General features: G+C 48.0%; 1 protein-coding gene across 4 annotated transcripts in view; it reads left to right on the top strand.

Moving 5' to 3' along the window:
• Positions 1–14,036, top strand: part of MEST — an 89,007-nt gene that overhangs the window by 37,879 nt on the left and 37,092 nt on the right. For all 4 annotated transcript variants that reach the window (XM_033958315.1, XM_033958312.1, XM_033958314.1 and 1 more), the window contains one exon: positions 12,210–12,346. In XM_033958315.1, coding sequence (XP_033814206.1) covers positions 12,210–12,346 — 137 coding nt within the window. The remainder of the gene's footprint in view (positions 1–12,209; positions 12,347–14,036) is intronic.

Genomic DNA, 14,036 nt, shown 5'->3' with positions numbered 1-14,036 from the left:
TGCGGTAAATGTGGCAAAGACAGAGTTTGATTGTGGGAAATGTGTTGGAGCATCTGGGGCCAGACAGTTTGTGTATGAATGGCTCTCGGATTTCTGTGAAGAAAGAAATCGCTCAATGGGGTGTTATTTGGGCTGCAAAATTGACAACGGATCTGCGAGTTGTGAAGATGGCATTTTTTTGCATTGTCGATGTTGTCAGTTAAAATCTGTTTTGTCTGGATGGGATTTTCTTGAGAAATTAGAGTGTGGTGCTGTCAAGGTTGGATTAATGCAGTGCCTTGTATCTGGGTATTACTAATACGCGAATGTGGGCATTGCAGGTAATGCAGAACTCTGCTGCTGCGTGTTTCCTGATGGGGTGCGTCACGCTTTGAACACATTTTGCCTGTCTTAAACAGGCTCCACTGGTTACCAGTGTTGTTTTGTGTAAGCTATAAGATAATAATGTTGTTGCTTCACTGGATATATGGAAAGTTGCCCTGGTAGAAATGTAAAACTGTACTATGGCATTCATTGCGGTCAGAAAATGCAATGCCGGTCGTGGGAAGGCGAGATGTGATGCATTATGCCGGCCACTTCTGCAAATGTCGCAGCAGAATCCAAGGAAAAGAGCAAAGCGAGGCCTGGTCTTCAAACCCACTTTAATAACGACCGATAAGGAATCGTAAGAACATAAGAATTGCTGCTGCTGGGTCAGACCAGTGGTCCATCGTGCCCAACAGTTGGCTCCCACAGCGTCCCCTAGGTCAAGGACCTGAGCCCTAACTTCTAGCCTTACCTGCGTACGTTCTGGTCTAGCAGGAACTTGTCTAACTTTGTTTTGAATCCCTGGAGGGTGTTTTCCCCTATGACAGACTCTGGAAGAGCATTCCAGATTTCTACCACTCTCTGGGTGAAGAAGAACTTCCTTACATTTGTACGGAATCTCTCCCCTTTCAACTTTAGTGAGTGCCCTCTCGTTCTCCCTACCTTGGAGAGGGTGAACATAGAAACATAGAAAAAAGCGGCAGAAAAGGGCTATAGCCCACCAAGTCTGCCCATTCCAAGTATCCTCCCCCCCTGAGTTTACTCCCTTAAAGATCCCACGTGAGTATCCCATTTTCTCTTAAAATCCGTCACGCTGCTGGCCTTTATCACCTGGAGTGGGAGTCTGTTCCAATGATCCACAACTCTCTCGGTGAAGAAATACTTCCTGAAGTCGCCATGAAACTTCCCTCCCCTGATTTTTAGCGGATGCCCTCTGGTGGTCGAGGGTCCCATGAGCCGGAAGATATCATCTTCTGACTCGATGTGCCCCGTGATATACTTGTACGTTTCAATCATATCTCCCCGTTCCCTTCTTTCCTCAAGTGAGTACATCTGCAATTTATCTAGTCTTTCTTCATATGTGAGATCCTTGAGCCCCAAGACCATCCTGGTGGCTGTTCGCTACAGGTGAACTACCTGTCTTTATCTACTTCAGTACCTTGAATGTTTTGATTATGTCCCCTCTCAATGTCCTCTGTTCGAGGGAGAAGAGGCACAGTTTCACTAATCTTTCGCTGTACGGCAGCTCCTCCAATCCCTTAACCATCTTAGTCGCTCTTCTCTGGACTCTTTTGAGTAGTACCGTGTCTTTCTTCATGTACGGCGACCAATGCTGTACGCAGTACTCCAGGTGAGGGCGCATCATGGCCCAGTACAGCGGCATGATAACCTTCTCCGATCTGTTCGTGATCCCCTTCTATATCATTCCTAGCATTCTGTTCGCCCTTTTCGCCGCCGCTGCACATTGCGTGGACGGCTTCATCGACTTGTTGATCAGAACTCCCAAGTCCCTTTCCTGGGAGGTCTCTCCAAGTACTGCCCCATACGTAAAACAGTCCTCTCCATACCGAATCATACGTAAAACAGTCATCAATATGAGGCTTCTGGTAAATCATGGATTCGAACACGGACCGTGTTTCGGCTAGAGTACCTGTATCAGGAGCCCCTGCGAGATCGCAAAGATTTCTTTGAGAAGCTACAGCATATGAATCTGTAGCTTCTATAAGAAATCTTTTCTAACGGATTTAATTTTCACTTGCGGTTTGTCATTGATCTCGCAGGGACCCCTGATGCAGGCACTCTAGCCGAAACACGGTCCGTGTTTGAGTCCATGATTTACCAGAAGCCTCAGACTGATGACTGTTTTATGTATGATTCCTTATTGGTCATTATTGAAGACCAGGCCTCGCTCTGCTCTTTTCCTTGGATTTTGCATTATGCCAGTACAACGCAGTCTGCCTTTTTTGGTGGCTGGTCCAAATGCCATATCGGGCCTAATATTTAAGAAATTATTTAAAACTCATTTCTTTGTTTAAGCATTCTGCTAAACGGGGTAGCATGTTATCCAGAGAGTTTTTAATAAAGAGAAAGAGTTGTTGGCTGCTATTACCAGAGTTGTATAGTCTACTGAAGATTGAATATGTATTGTAGTAATGTAAACATGGATTTTTTAATATTTTTTTTTTACTGTAAACCACCTAAGTGTTAGGCAGATAATCAAGTGCCTTAAAATTAATAAAGAAAAATAATAAAATAGAAAAGTAGCAATTTTTTTGATGTCCAAAATCATCACGTATTGGAATTAATATAGGAGCAACTTCCTACATGGTGCTGTGTTTCGCTGCTTTAGAGTTTTCATCGGGGAGTATAAATATACACATACATGAAAAGACACTCCGTTTGTCTCTGGATCTGGGAATGATTTTGGCATGACACTGACATTCCTGATAGCACAGTGAAGCATGATCTACTAGAACAGGGGTGTCAAAGTCCTCAGGATTTCCCCAAGGAATATGCATGAGATCTATTTGCATGCACTGCTTTCATTGTATGCTAATAGATCTCATGCATATTCATTGGGGAAATCCTGAAAACCCGTCCACATTATTTGCACTCATAAGAAAACCAAAATACCCTCCCACCCTTTTCCTCCCACCTTGGATGTGCATATTTAATGGGGAAAAATTATATTCATTCATTACAGTATTTTGTTAATGGCTCCCAAATATCCAGAAATTTCTTAAAATTCCCCTGCTGCACGGCAATTACCCGTTCCATTTTAAATATGTGACATAGAGCTCCACCAAAAGCTATAATTCAACCGATCCCAATTTTTCATAATATGTTGTATGGCAACCCCTGTCATAATGAGAAATAGCTTGTTGTTATTAGAAGATATTTGGCTCTTAGCCCTCATTGATGTACCAAATAACACAGTATCATACGATAATGCAACCGGATTTTCCAATAAGCTATTGTGTGAGATATTTTTTTTAAACACATACGCTTTGTTACTTTGTACTTTTAAAATATCTTGTCCAAGCCAAGGCTGGAGACTCAAACAGAGGGGCCGAAAGAATTTCCAGAATGAATTCCCTCTCCCAGATAATATGGGAAATGGTACCCATTCCTCAACTTCAAGGTCATATACGGTAACTATCGGATTCAAATTTATTAATAACATTTATGTCTTAGGAGAGAAATATGCATTTTTCTCCAAAGGAGTGCTCTAAAGTTAAAACATTTATACTTCTTCTGACATCGTGATAATTCATTTATGTTAGAATACAATGGCATAGCTGATCACATGGCCCGTTCTTTCTGGGAATACGTTGCATAAACAATTGTTGCACGTACACTTTGCCCAGCAGATGGCAGTATTTTACTTTTTCTAATTTCTAATGCATTTTAGAAAAATCTTGTCTTTCCATGTTTTCCTTATTAAGTAAGAAGCATGTGTCTATCTGGAATAGTTCCTTGCTATCTCCTTCCTCTCAAAAGCAGGCCAGCATCCTTAAAACCTGTTTTTCATGGAGAACTACACCCGAGCCTTCTTTTGTCCTAGCTTCGTCACGTGGCAGCAGGGTTTTTCCTATAACTCTGGGCTGTGCTCTGTAAACTTCAGCTTATAAAACTATATAATATTTTAATTCAGCTTGATTACCTGTCACAACCAATTAAATGAACTTTTTACAGACTGTTCTACAATTCACCTGCCTCATTTACCCCAAATAGTTAAAAAATTAATAATCGCCTTGTAGTACCTTGCATGCTTTTATTTTCCATTTTAATCCATGAGTAGCAGCCAGGCACCCCGACGAAGTTCACAAAACCTCTACAATCTCGATTAATTTTTAACAATACACCCCATCTCCTCTACAACAGCAGTGTTAATTTATCCAAAAGTCTTTGACAACAGCCACCTCTTCATATTTACGTACAAGACGTAACCCCCAGCCCACTATGCACTGAAATACAGTACAGCACTATTCTTCCATTTTGGCAAACTGTGTTGATGTGCCAAACCCATAAGAAGGTCAAAAAGCCACCAAAGAAGGCAAAGCCGCCAAACATGGAAGAATCATTTTTACAAGTTAATTCTTCCACAAGTGTTAAAACATCTTGAATCCTGTGCCAGACCAAATTCCAGAAAGCTTTCATATTAGGACAACCAAATAACGGACGATAAAAGATTCCCCTAGCTGACTTACAAATCCAACGTTGTCTGTTCACGGATCTAGCCTATCTAGAGACTTTATAAGGGGGCCATAATGCCCGATGTGCAACATAAATAAAGATTGAGTCACAGAAGCTGATAAAGTCGGCCTACAAACTTTACCCCAAAATACCTTCCACAGCTCCGCATCAACACCATCCCAAAAGCCATGCTCCCGTTGCTGCTGTAATGTAAACACAAGCTTACAAAAAATGGCATGAAGTTTCACTGGTATAATTTTAAGCCTTGGTCAATCAGCAACAAGTCCAATACATAAGACCAGGGCTGGAAAGTACCTTCACCCTATTTTTTCTTACTAACGGTAGCCTCAGCCCCACCACTCCACCGCAAATGTTATTGATTCAATGCGGGAAGAATTGTGTGTGAGCTCATCATTGGCTGCCAGTAGCTATGTTATATTTATCAAAAGATTATTTGTAGCAAAAAAGTGTGACTGTAATAAATACTTTTAAAGTGTCATTATGTTTAGCAAGTACTTAGCTTGTTCAAACAGCCAATATCCGGGAGTGGAACCCGACATGCATGTTTCGCACTATAACTAGTGCTGGATCAAGGGTCTCCCAGGATCGCGCATGTCATCCGACTCTACCGATTCAAAGAGTAAAATAATCTTTTGATAAATATAACATAGCTACTGGCAGCCAATGATGAGCTCACACGCAATTCTTCCCGCATTGAATCAATAACATTTGCGGTGGAGTGGTGGGGCTGAGGCTACCGTTAGTAAGAAAAAAATAGGGTGAAGGTACTTTCCAGCCCTGGTCTTATGTATTGGATGTAATGTAAACACAAACATTATCCCAGGACAAGCAGGCAGGTATTCTCACTAGTGGGTGATGTCATCAGACAGAGCCCCGGTACGGACGTCTCACAAGCACGTGTTGCTTGTAGAAACTTAAAGTTTCTAGATGCCCGCACCGCGCCTGCGCCGGTGCCTTCCTACCCGGAGATCCGGGCGTGTCTCCTCAGTTCTTTCTTTTCCGCGGAGCTGAGAAGTTCAACTTCATCATGCGCTAGCTGAATTCAGTTAAATTTGCCTTCCTTGTCCGCGTTTTCGCTTTCTTTTAATTACAGTTAACAGTACTTTTCTTTTTCAGTAAAAAAAAAAAAAAAAAAAAAGAAGATTATTTCCTCCGGCGGGTCGAACGGGCCGGCCACGTGGCTCAGGCCCACTGGCTTCGACCTCGCGGCGGAGATTTTCCGGCCTATGTCCCGGCCAATCACCGGGTTTAAAAAGTGCAGCAAGTGCCAACGCGCGATTTCACTCACGGACCCTCACTGGCGCTGTTTGCAGTGTTTGGGCCCTGACCACATCCCGAAATCGTGCAGGCCTTGCTCTACCCTTACGGCACGCTCATTCAAGCGGCGTTGCCTATTGTGGGAATCGATGTTCAAGATGGACGCAGCTAAGGATCCCTCAGCCTCCACTTCATCTGATACCTCCCCGGTTCGGGCGAAACCGGCATCGACCCCTCCTGCATCGAGTGTGGTGAAACCGGCATCGCTCACCCCGACACCATCCACGAGCTCGACGTCGGTGCCTGCCCCGGTCTCCTCGGTTCAGGTACCTCTTCCTTCCACAGTGCCACCAATGGTCATCAAAGTGCCGAAAGCTACTAAGCAGAAGCACTCGGCCTCGAAGGAGCGCGATGTCCGTGCAGGAGGACCCCCTTTCGGTGCGGATCCCTCCTTATCGGCTTCGCTACGGTCCGTGCTGGAAGCTCAATTCGTTGAGCTCATGCAGACCATCGGACCCGGGCTCATCGCTGCCATACAGGGTGACCTCCCGGTACCGGTCCAAAGGGGCGGTCCGCCCCCTCCCCCTCCCCCACACCGTTCGACCTCGACAACCGACGAGGACGAACGGGGGAGGGCGGCGATGCCCACGCGGCAAGCCTCGCTTACCGATATGCCGCCATTAGAACCCATTACGCCTCCGCGCCAACATGGGACCAGACCTCCGATCGATACTCGAAGCCCTGGGCATAGTCAGGAAGAGTTCTTCCGTACTCCTTACCAGACTTGGGTAGCATCGCAAGAACCCGCATCGCAAACCCAGTTGCGATCCACCGCTTCCAGCCCTATCCACTTGGGGGCCTCGGGAGACCATGCGATGCACAGACGATCCCGATCCCCGTCCCGCCACCGAGACGGGCACCGATCGAGACACTCATCCTGGCACTCCTCACGCCATTCGGAGGTGTCACCGCAGAAAAAACTGCAACGTAGGGGATACTCCTCATCAGAGGTGTCCCCTCCGGGGGGCCCGGAGTACGAGGAGACATCGGTGCCCGATTCTCCTTGCCACTCCCCGATGTCCACGGACCTGGAGGCCTCCTCCTCCTCCAGCCCGTCCCACAGACCGACGCTGGCGGAACAATTGTCCTTCTCATCATTCCTCCGACAAATGGCGGATGATCTGGATGTGACCCTTGACACGGGCTCCCAATACTCCAAAGAGTATCTGGACACCATGCATTTACCTAACCCTCCAACGGAGTCGCTTCGGCTCCCCTTGCATAAATTACTGGACCAGACCTTCATGCAGTGCTTCGAAACACCGTATTCCATACCGGCGATCCCCAGCAAACTCGATGCTCGATACCGCATCGTGCACCATAAAGGGTTCGAGGGCCCTCAACTCTCCCACCAATCCCTACTGGTCGAGTCCTCCCTTAAACGCTCTCATCCCTCCCAGGTCTACGCCTCTGTACCGCCGGGCCGAGAGGGGAGAACGATGGACAAATTTGGTAGAAAATTCTACCAAAACTCCATGATGGCGTCACGGGTGCTAAACTACAATTTCTTTTTCTCTTCCTATCTGGAGTTCTTCTTGCCGGTACTCCGCAAGTTCACTCCGTTCATAGACAACCAAGCTCGATTCGAGTTCGAGGAAGTGGTAGCCTCCCTCTCCCAATTACGCCTCCAGCTGATGCAATCCTCCTTCGATGCATTTGAACTCTCGGCACGCGCCGCCGCAAGCGCGGTAGCTATGCGTCGCCTGGCATGGCTCCGTACAATCGATATGGATCCCAACCTACAGGACAGACTCGCCAACGTACCATGTGCTGGAGCTGACCTGTTCGATGAGTCTATCGAAACTGTTACCAAGAAGCTGTCGGATCATGAAAAATCTTTTCAATCCATCCTGCGGCCCAAACCCAAACCTCAACAGTCTCGACCTTCCAGGCCACCCCTGATTTACCAGCGGCGTTACATGCCCAGACAAACGCCTGCTGCGAGACAGCCTGCGAAGAGACAACCTCCCCAGAAGTCTCAGCAAAAACCTCAGCCACCGGCTGTACCTAAGGCTCCCCAGCCCTTTTGACGCCCCTCCCGGGAGCATAACCTCGGCCTCTCCCATAGGGGGCCGCCTCCATCTTTTTTACCATCGATGGGAGGCCATAACCACGGACCTATGGGTCCTCACCATCATAAGAGAAGGATACTCTCTTCAATTCCACCGGGTCCCCCCGGACCATCCTCCAAGAGAGTATCCTTCAAGCTCGACGCAGACCGCCCTTCTTCTTCAGGAAGTCCAAACCTTACTTCAGCTTCGGGCTGTCGAGCCGGTCCCGTCAGACCAATTGAACCGAGGGTTTTACTCCCGGTACTTCCTCGTCCCGAAGAAAACGGGCGACCTGCGACCCATTTTAGACCTTCGGGCCCTCAACAAGTTCCTGGTCAAAGAGAAGTTTCGCATGTTGACTTTGGCTTCTCTATACCCCCTCCTCGAGCAGAACGACTGGTTATGCTCCCTGGATCTCAAGGAGGCCTACACTCACATCCCCATTCACCCGGCCTCCCGAAAGTTCCTCAGATTTCGGGTGGGAAATCTGCACCTACAGTATCGAGTGCTACCATTCGGCCTATCTTCGTCCCCCAGAGTCTTCACAAAGTGCCTGGTGGTAGTGGCCGCAGCACTCCGGGACAGGGGTCTACAGGTGTTCCCATACCTCGACGACTGGCTCATCAAGGCCCCGTCAGCCCCAGAGGTCACTTCGGCGGCCTTGGCTACAACCTACTTCCTCCAGAATTTGGGCTTCGAGATCAACTTCTCCAAGTCTCATCTACAACCCACCCAGTCCCTCCCCTTCATCGGAGCGGTCCTGGACACCACCCGACTCCGAGCATTCCTGCCTCTGCAACGCATGGAGTCTCTTCTTCATCTCTGCCAGTCGGTGTCTACTCGCCAAACCCTACCGGCGAGACAACTGATGGTGCTCCTGGGCCATATGGCCTCCACAGTACATGTGACACCCTTTGCCAGACTCCACCTCAGGATCCCCCAGTGGACCCTGGCATCACAGTGGAATCAGACGTCCGATCCACTATCCAAACGCATCTTAGTCACACCTGCTCTTCGGCAGTCTCTACTTTGGTGGATGACCTCTTCGAATCTATCCAGAGGTTTGCTGATGCACTCTCCCCCCCATCAGAAAGTTCTCACAACCGATTCGTCGAATTATGCATGGGGGGCCCACCTGGAGGGTCTCCGCACCCAAGGATTCTGGACCAGTGCGGAAAGACTACACCAAATCAATCTACTGGAACTCAGAGCCATCTTCAATGCGCTCCAAGCTTTCCAACACCTACTTCACGACATGGTAATCCTCATTCGCACAGACAATCAGGCCGCCATGTATTATATCAACAAGCAAGGAGGCACGGGCTCGGCCCTCCTTTGCCAGGAAGCTCTACGAGTCTGGGACTGGGCGGTGCGCCACAACGCCCTACTCAGAGCAGTATACATCCAGGGGGAGAACAACGTCTTAGCAGACAAACTAAGCCGTCTGCTACAACCGCACGAATGGACTCTCCATTCCAGACCCCTTCACCAAATCTTCACGCAATGGGGGACGCCTCAGATAGACCTCTTTGCGGCTCCCCACAACTCCAAACTGCCTCAGTTTTGCTCCAGGATCTACACTCCTCATCGCCTCGAGGCAGATGCTTTTCTACTGAACTGGGGGAAACGATTTCTATATGCGTTCCCACCATTCCCGCTGATCCAGAAGACCCTGGTCAAGCTGAAACTCGAACGGGCCACCATGATTCTAATAGCTCCTCGGTGGCCCAGACAACCTTGGTTCTCCCTCCTACTTCAACTCAGCAGCAGGGAACCAGTACCACTTCCAGTGTTTCCTTCACTACTTACTCAACATCAAGGATCACTACTTCATCCCAACCTGCAGTCTCTCCACCTGACAGCTTGGTTCCTCTCAACGTAACCCCTCACCAATTCTCACAAGAAGTGAGGGAGGTCTTGGAAGCTTCCAGGAAGCCCGCCACTCGACAATGCTACTCCCAGAAATGGACCAGATTCTCCTCATGGTGTGTTTCTAAGTCAAAGGAACCTCAGCGAGCTTCCTTATCCTCCGTGCTGGACTATCTCCTACACCTATCTCAATCTGGGCTCAAGTCCACATCCATACGAGTCCACCTGAGCGCTATTGCGGCGTTCCACCAGCCCCTACAAGGGAAACCCCTCTCGGCCCATCCGGTGGTCGCCAGATTTATGAAAGGACTCTTCCATGTTAACCCTCCTCTCAAACCACCCCCAGTAGTTTGGGACCTCAATGTAGTCCTTTCCCATCTCATGAAGCCCCCGTTTGAACCACTCAACAGGGCCCCTCTTAAGTATCTCACCTGGAAAGTGCTTTTCCTTGTAGCCCTTACGTCCGCTCGCAGAGTCAGCGAACTCCAGGCATTGATGGCGGATCCACCATTCACAGTATTCCATCATGACAAGGTGGTCCTCCGCACTCACCCGAAATTCCTGCCTAAGGTGGTCTCCGAATTTCATCTCAACCAATCCATTGTACTTCCAGTATTCTTCCCTAAGCCCCATTCTCACCACGGAGAATCGGCCCTTCACACTCTAGACTGTAAACATGCCTTGGCTTTCTACCTGGATCGCACCAAGCCACACAGAACCACTCCTCAACTTTTTGTCTTCTTCGATCCTAACAAGTTGGGAAGACCCGTATCAAAGCGCACCATCTCTAATTGGATGGCGGCTTGCATCTCTTTCTGCTATGCCCAGGCTGGATTATCACTTCCTTGTAAGGTCACAGCCCATAAGGTCAGAGCAATGGCAGCCTCAGTAGCATTCCTCAGATCAACTCCAATCGAGGAAATTTGTAAGGCTGCCACCTGGTCCTCGGTTCACACATTCACCTCACATTATTGTCTGGATACCCTCTCCAGACGGGATGGACAGTTTGGCCAAACAGTATTGAAAAATTTATTCTCTTAAGTCGCCAACTCCCCCTCCATCCCACTGAGGTTAGCTTGGAGGTCACCCACTAGTGAGAATACCTGCCTGCTTGTCCTGGGATAAAGCAATGTTACTTACCGTAACAGTTGTTATCCAGGGACAGCAGGCAGCTATTCTCACGTCCCACCCACCTCCCCTGGGTTGGCTTCTCAGGCTAGCTACCTGAACTGAGGAGACACGCCCGGATCTCCGGGTAGGAAGGCACCGGCGCAGGCGCGGTGCGGGCATCTAGAAACTTTAAGTTTCTACAAGCAACACGTGCTTGTGAGACGTCCGTACCGGGGCTCTGTCTGATGACATCACCCACTAGTGAGAATAGCTGCCTGCTGTCCCTGGATAACAACTGTTACGGTAAGTAACATTGCTTTCCCCTTAAACTTAAACCTTGCGATAAATAGCAGATGCTTTCTTCAACTGCCCTATAAGCCCTGCGCATAAATCACGCAGTCATCAGTCTGTAATTCTCACCCATTCCAAACAACATGAACCCGCTTGAGCAATGTCTTGGCTGCAACCGTTGGAAGAAATGTCTAGCCTCCAAATGGAACTCACTACAGAGATCTTCAAAAGTTCTAAAGCAATTACCTTGAAACATCGGACTAACATACCAAAGCCCCTTATCCTGCCATTCCAGCCAGCTAATGACCCTCTCTTGAACTTTAAGGTCAGGATTATACCATAAGGAAATATAGTCAGAAACTGGCTATGACAAATCCAAAGAATGTGCCAAATACTTCAACACCTGAGGCACTGCCATCCGAACCTCGCCGTTAACGAACTACGCAGAGAAAATGGTGCTGCAAGCTCCCTCTCCATCAGCAGCCATTTTGGTCCCTCTAGGACAGGGGTGAGCAACTCCGGTCCTAGAGGGCCGGAATCCAGTCGGGTTTTCAGGATTTCCCCAATGAATATGCATTGAAAGCAGTACATGCAAATAGATATCATGCGTATTTATTGGGGAAATCCTGAAAACCTGACTGGATTCCGGCCCTCGAGGACCGGAGTTGCCCACCCCTGCTCTAGGACCTTCACAGGAGCAAACCAGAACAAGGCTACAAGGAATGCATAATGATACAATTTAAAAATCTGGAAAATTTACCCCCCCACACACCCTTTTACCTTCCCATGACCTCACTTATAGCTTTCTCTAGTAACTAGTTGTGCAAAATTTTCAGGAAAGCGTGCAAGTCATCTTTCAGTGCCATGGTCTTGAAGAGCATAGAAATGGGCAAAAACCACCTTCTTCAGGGTTGCTTATCTAATACCTGCACACAGAAACAGATGAGCCTGAAAGCCTGTTTTTGGTTCTGATACCTCTTATTTCTGATGAGGATTAAGAAACCTGCAGCATGTAAGATGGCACTTGTCATTGTTCTCCTTATGCAGAGGATGCACCGCTATTCCATCTTTGAGCAGGCCAGAATCGTAGAAGCTATGCTGGGGCATCTGGGTCTTCAGAACCAGAAAGTGAACCTTCTGTCTCATGATTATGGGGACACAGTGGCTCAGGAGCTACTCTACAGGTCAGTGCCACAAGCAGAAAACTGGATGCCTTTTTTCTGGAATCACTGTATATAGTATACTTGAATATAAACTGAGATTTTTTGGTTCAAAAATGGGTCTCTTGGTTTATATTTGGGTGAGCACCCACCCGCCCCCTTCCTGGGCCTGCCGTAGGCCTCCACTGGGCCTACAGTAAGACCTGATGGGGTGGGTGGGGACAGGAGGGATCCTTCCTGGCCGACTTGTAACAATTTTCACACCTCCCTCCCGCCTCCCCGATTGTAAAAATGGCACCTTATTAAAATCTCTGGTGGCCCAACAGTGAACTGGAGCAGGAGCGATCTTCCTACACTCCTGCCCTGTGCAGAGCTGCAATTAATACATCAGAAATGCATAATATGATAAAATCACATTCTTCAGATTGACAAGTTTTGTCATACAAATTTATCGAGCAATTACGTTTTCAATGACCTTCTAAAAGCCTGGAAGTTGATTATGTCCTTAGGATCTTGGTGTAGATGTTTTGAATTAAGGGCAAGTAAATTTTCTTGTATGATTTGCATTGAGTCCTTAAAACAGAGTCCCAGAGACCCCTGCTCCAAAGAAGTTGAAAATGCTTAAAATGTTGTCTTAAAAATTGTCTAAAAAACTGTGTTTCCCTACACTGTGCTTTTATATTGTTCATCGCTTAGAATGTTTTAAATAGGCGATTCATCAAATAAAAATGAACTTGAACTTGAAGTTTAACCACTTTGGAATTGCTGAAGTGTACCAAAGGCTTATCCGGGTGTCTGGCTATATATTTGAGTTGATCTTACATTCTAAAGAGTTCACAGCATATGCTATGGGGCTCATTTTCAAAGCACTTAGGGCTAGATTCACTAAGCAAACCAATCGTGTACCAATCCGATCCCAATCCGTGCATGCAAATGAGAGGAATCAGCATGCAAAGCAGGAAGGACACGATTCACAAAACTTCTTCTGGCACACCGACTGGCTGGCCAATCAAAAAACTAGCGACTGGTGAGGACCAGTCGCTTGTGCCAAAACCCTGCTCGCTGCCCTGATTCGCCTGCTCTGGCTGCCATGCTCTCTGCTCTGCCCTGATTCTCCTTCTCTGGCCACCCTGCTCTCTTCTCTGCCCCGATTCTCCAGCTCTGGCTACCCTACTCTCTACTCTGGCCACCCTGCTCCCTGCCCCGACTCTCCTGCCCTGCTCAGCCCCGACTCGCCTGCCTTTCCCTGCAGTGCAAGCCCGTGGTTTTAACCCGCGGGTTTAAAGCGGGGTAAAACCATGGGCTCTCGAAGTTAAAATAATAGTTAAAAAAATGGGAAAAAAACAGGCACGAAGGACCACCAGCGCATGCGCAGATCATCTGCTGGCAAGGAAGATGGTCTGTGCATGCTCAAGGATCGCTCTCCAGCGATCCGTGCAGTTGGTGTGGGGGGGGGGGGCGTGCCAACGATTGCCCCCATTGACATGCAGGCCTTTAGTGAATTCATCGGCCTGCATGCAGTTGGGCATGGATCGGACAAGGAAAGGAGGTTAATGAATCTAGCCCTTAGACACACAAAATACCATAGAAACCTATAGTACTTTGTGTATCTAAGTGCTTTGAAAATGAGCCTCTATACTGTCACCCCTACCTCTATTAGCAGGGTGACAGTATAGCATTGTGTCAGAAGGGACAGCCTGGTTCACTCCCGGTT

This window comes from Geotrypetes seraphini, chromosome 9, assembly GCF_902459505.1.
Source record: "Geotrypetes seraphini chromosome 9, aGeoSer1.1, whole genome shotgun sequence".
NCBI classification, from domain to species: domain Eukaryota; kingdom Metazoa; phylum Chordata; class Amphibia; order Gymnophiona; family Dermophiidae; genus Geotrypetes; species Geotrypetes seraphini.
The sequence above is the reverse complement of the archived record's forward strand: the minus strand, read 5'-3'. Positions and strand labels throughout refer to the sequence as shown.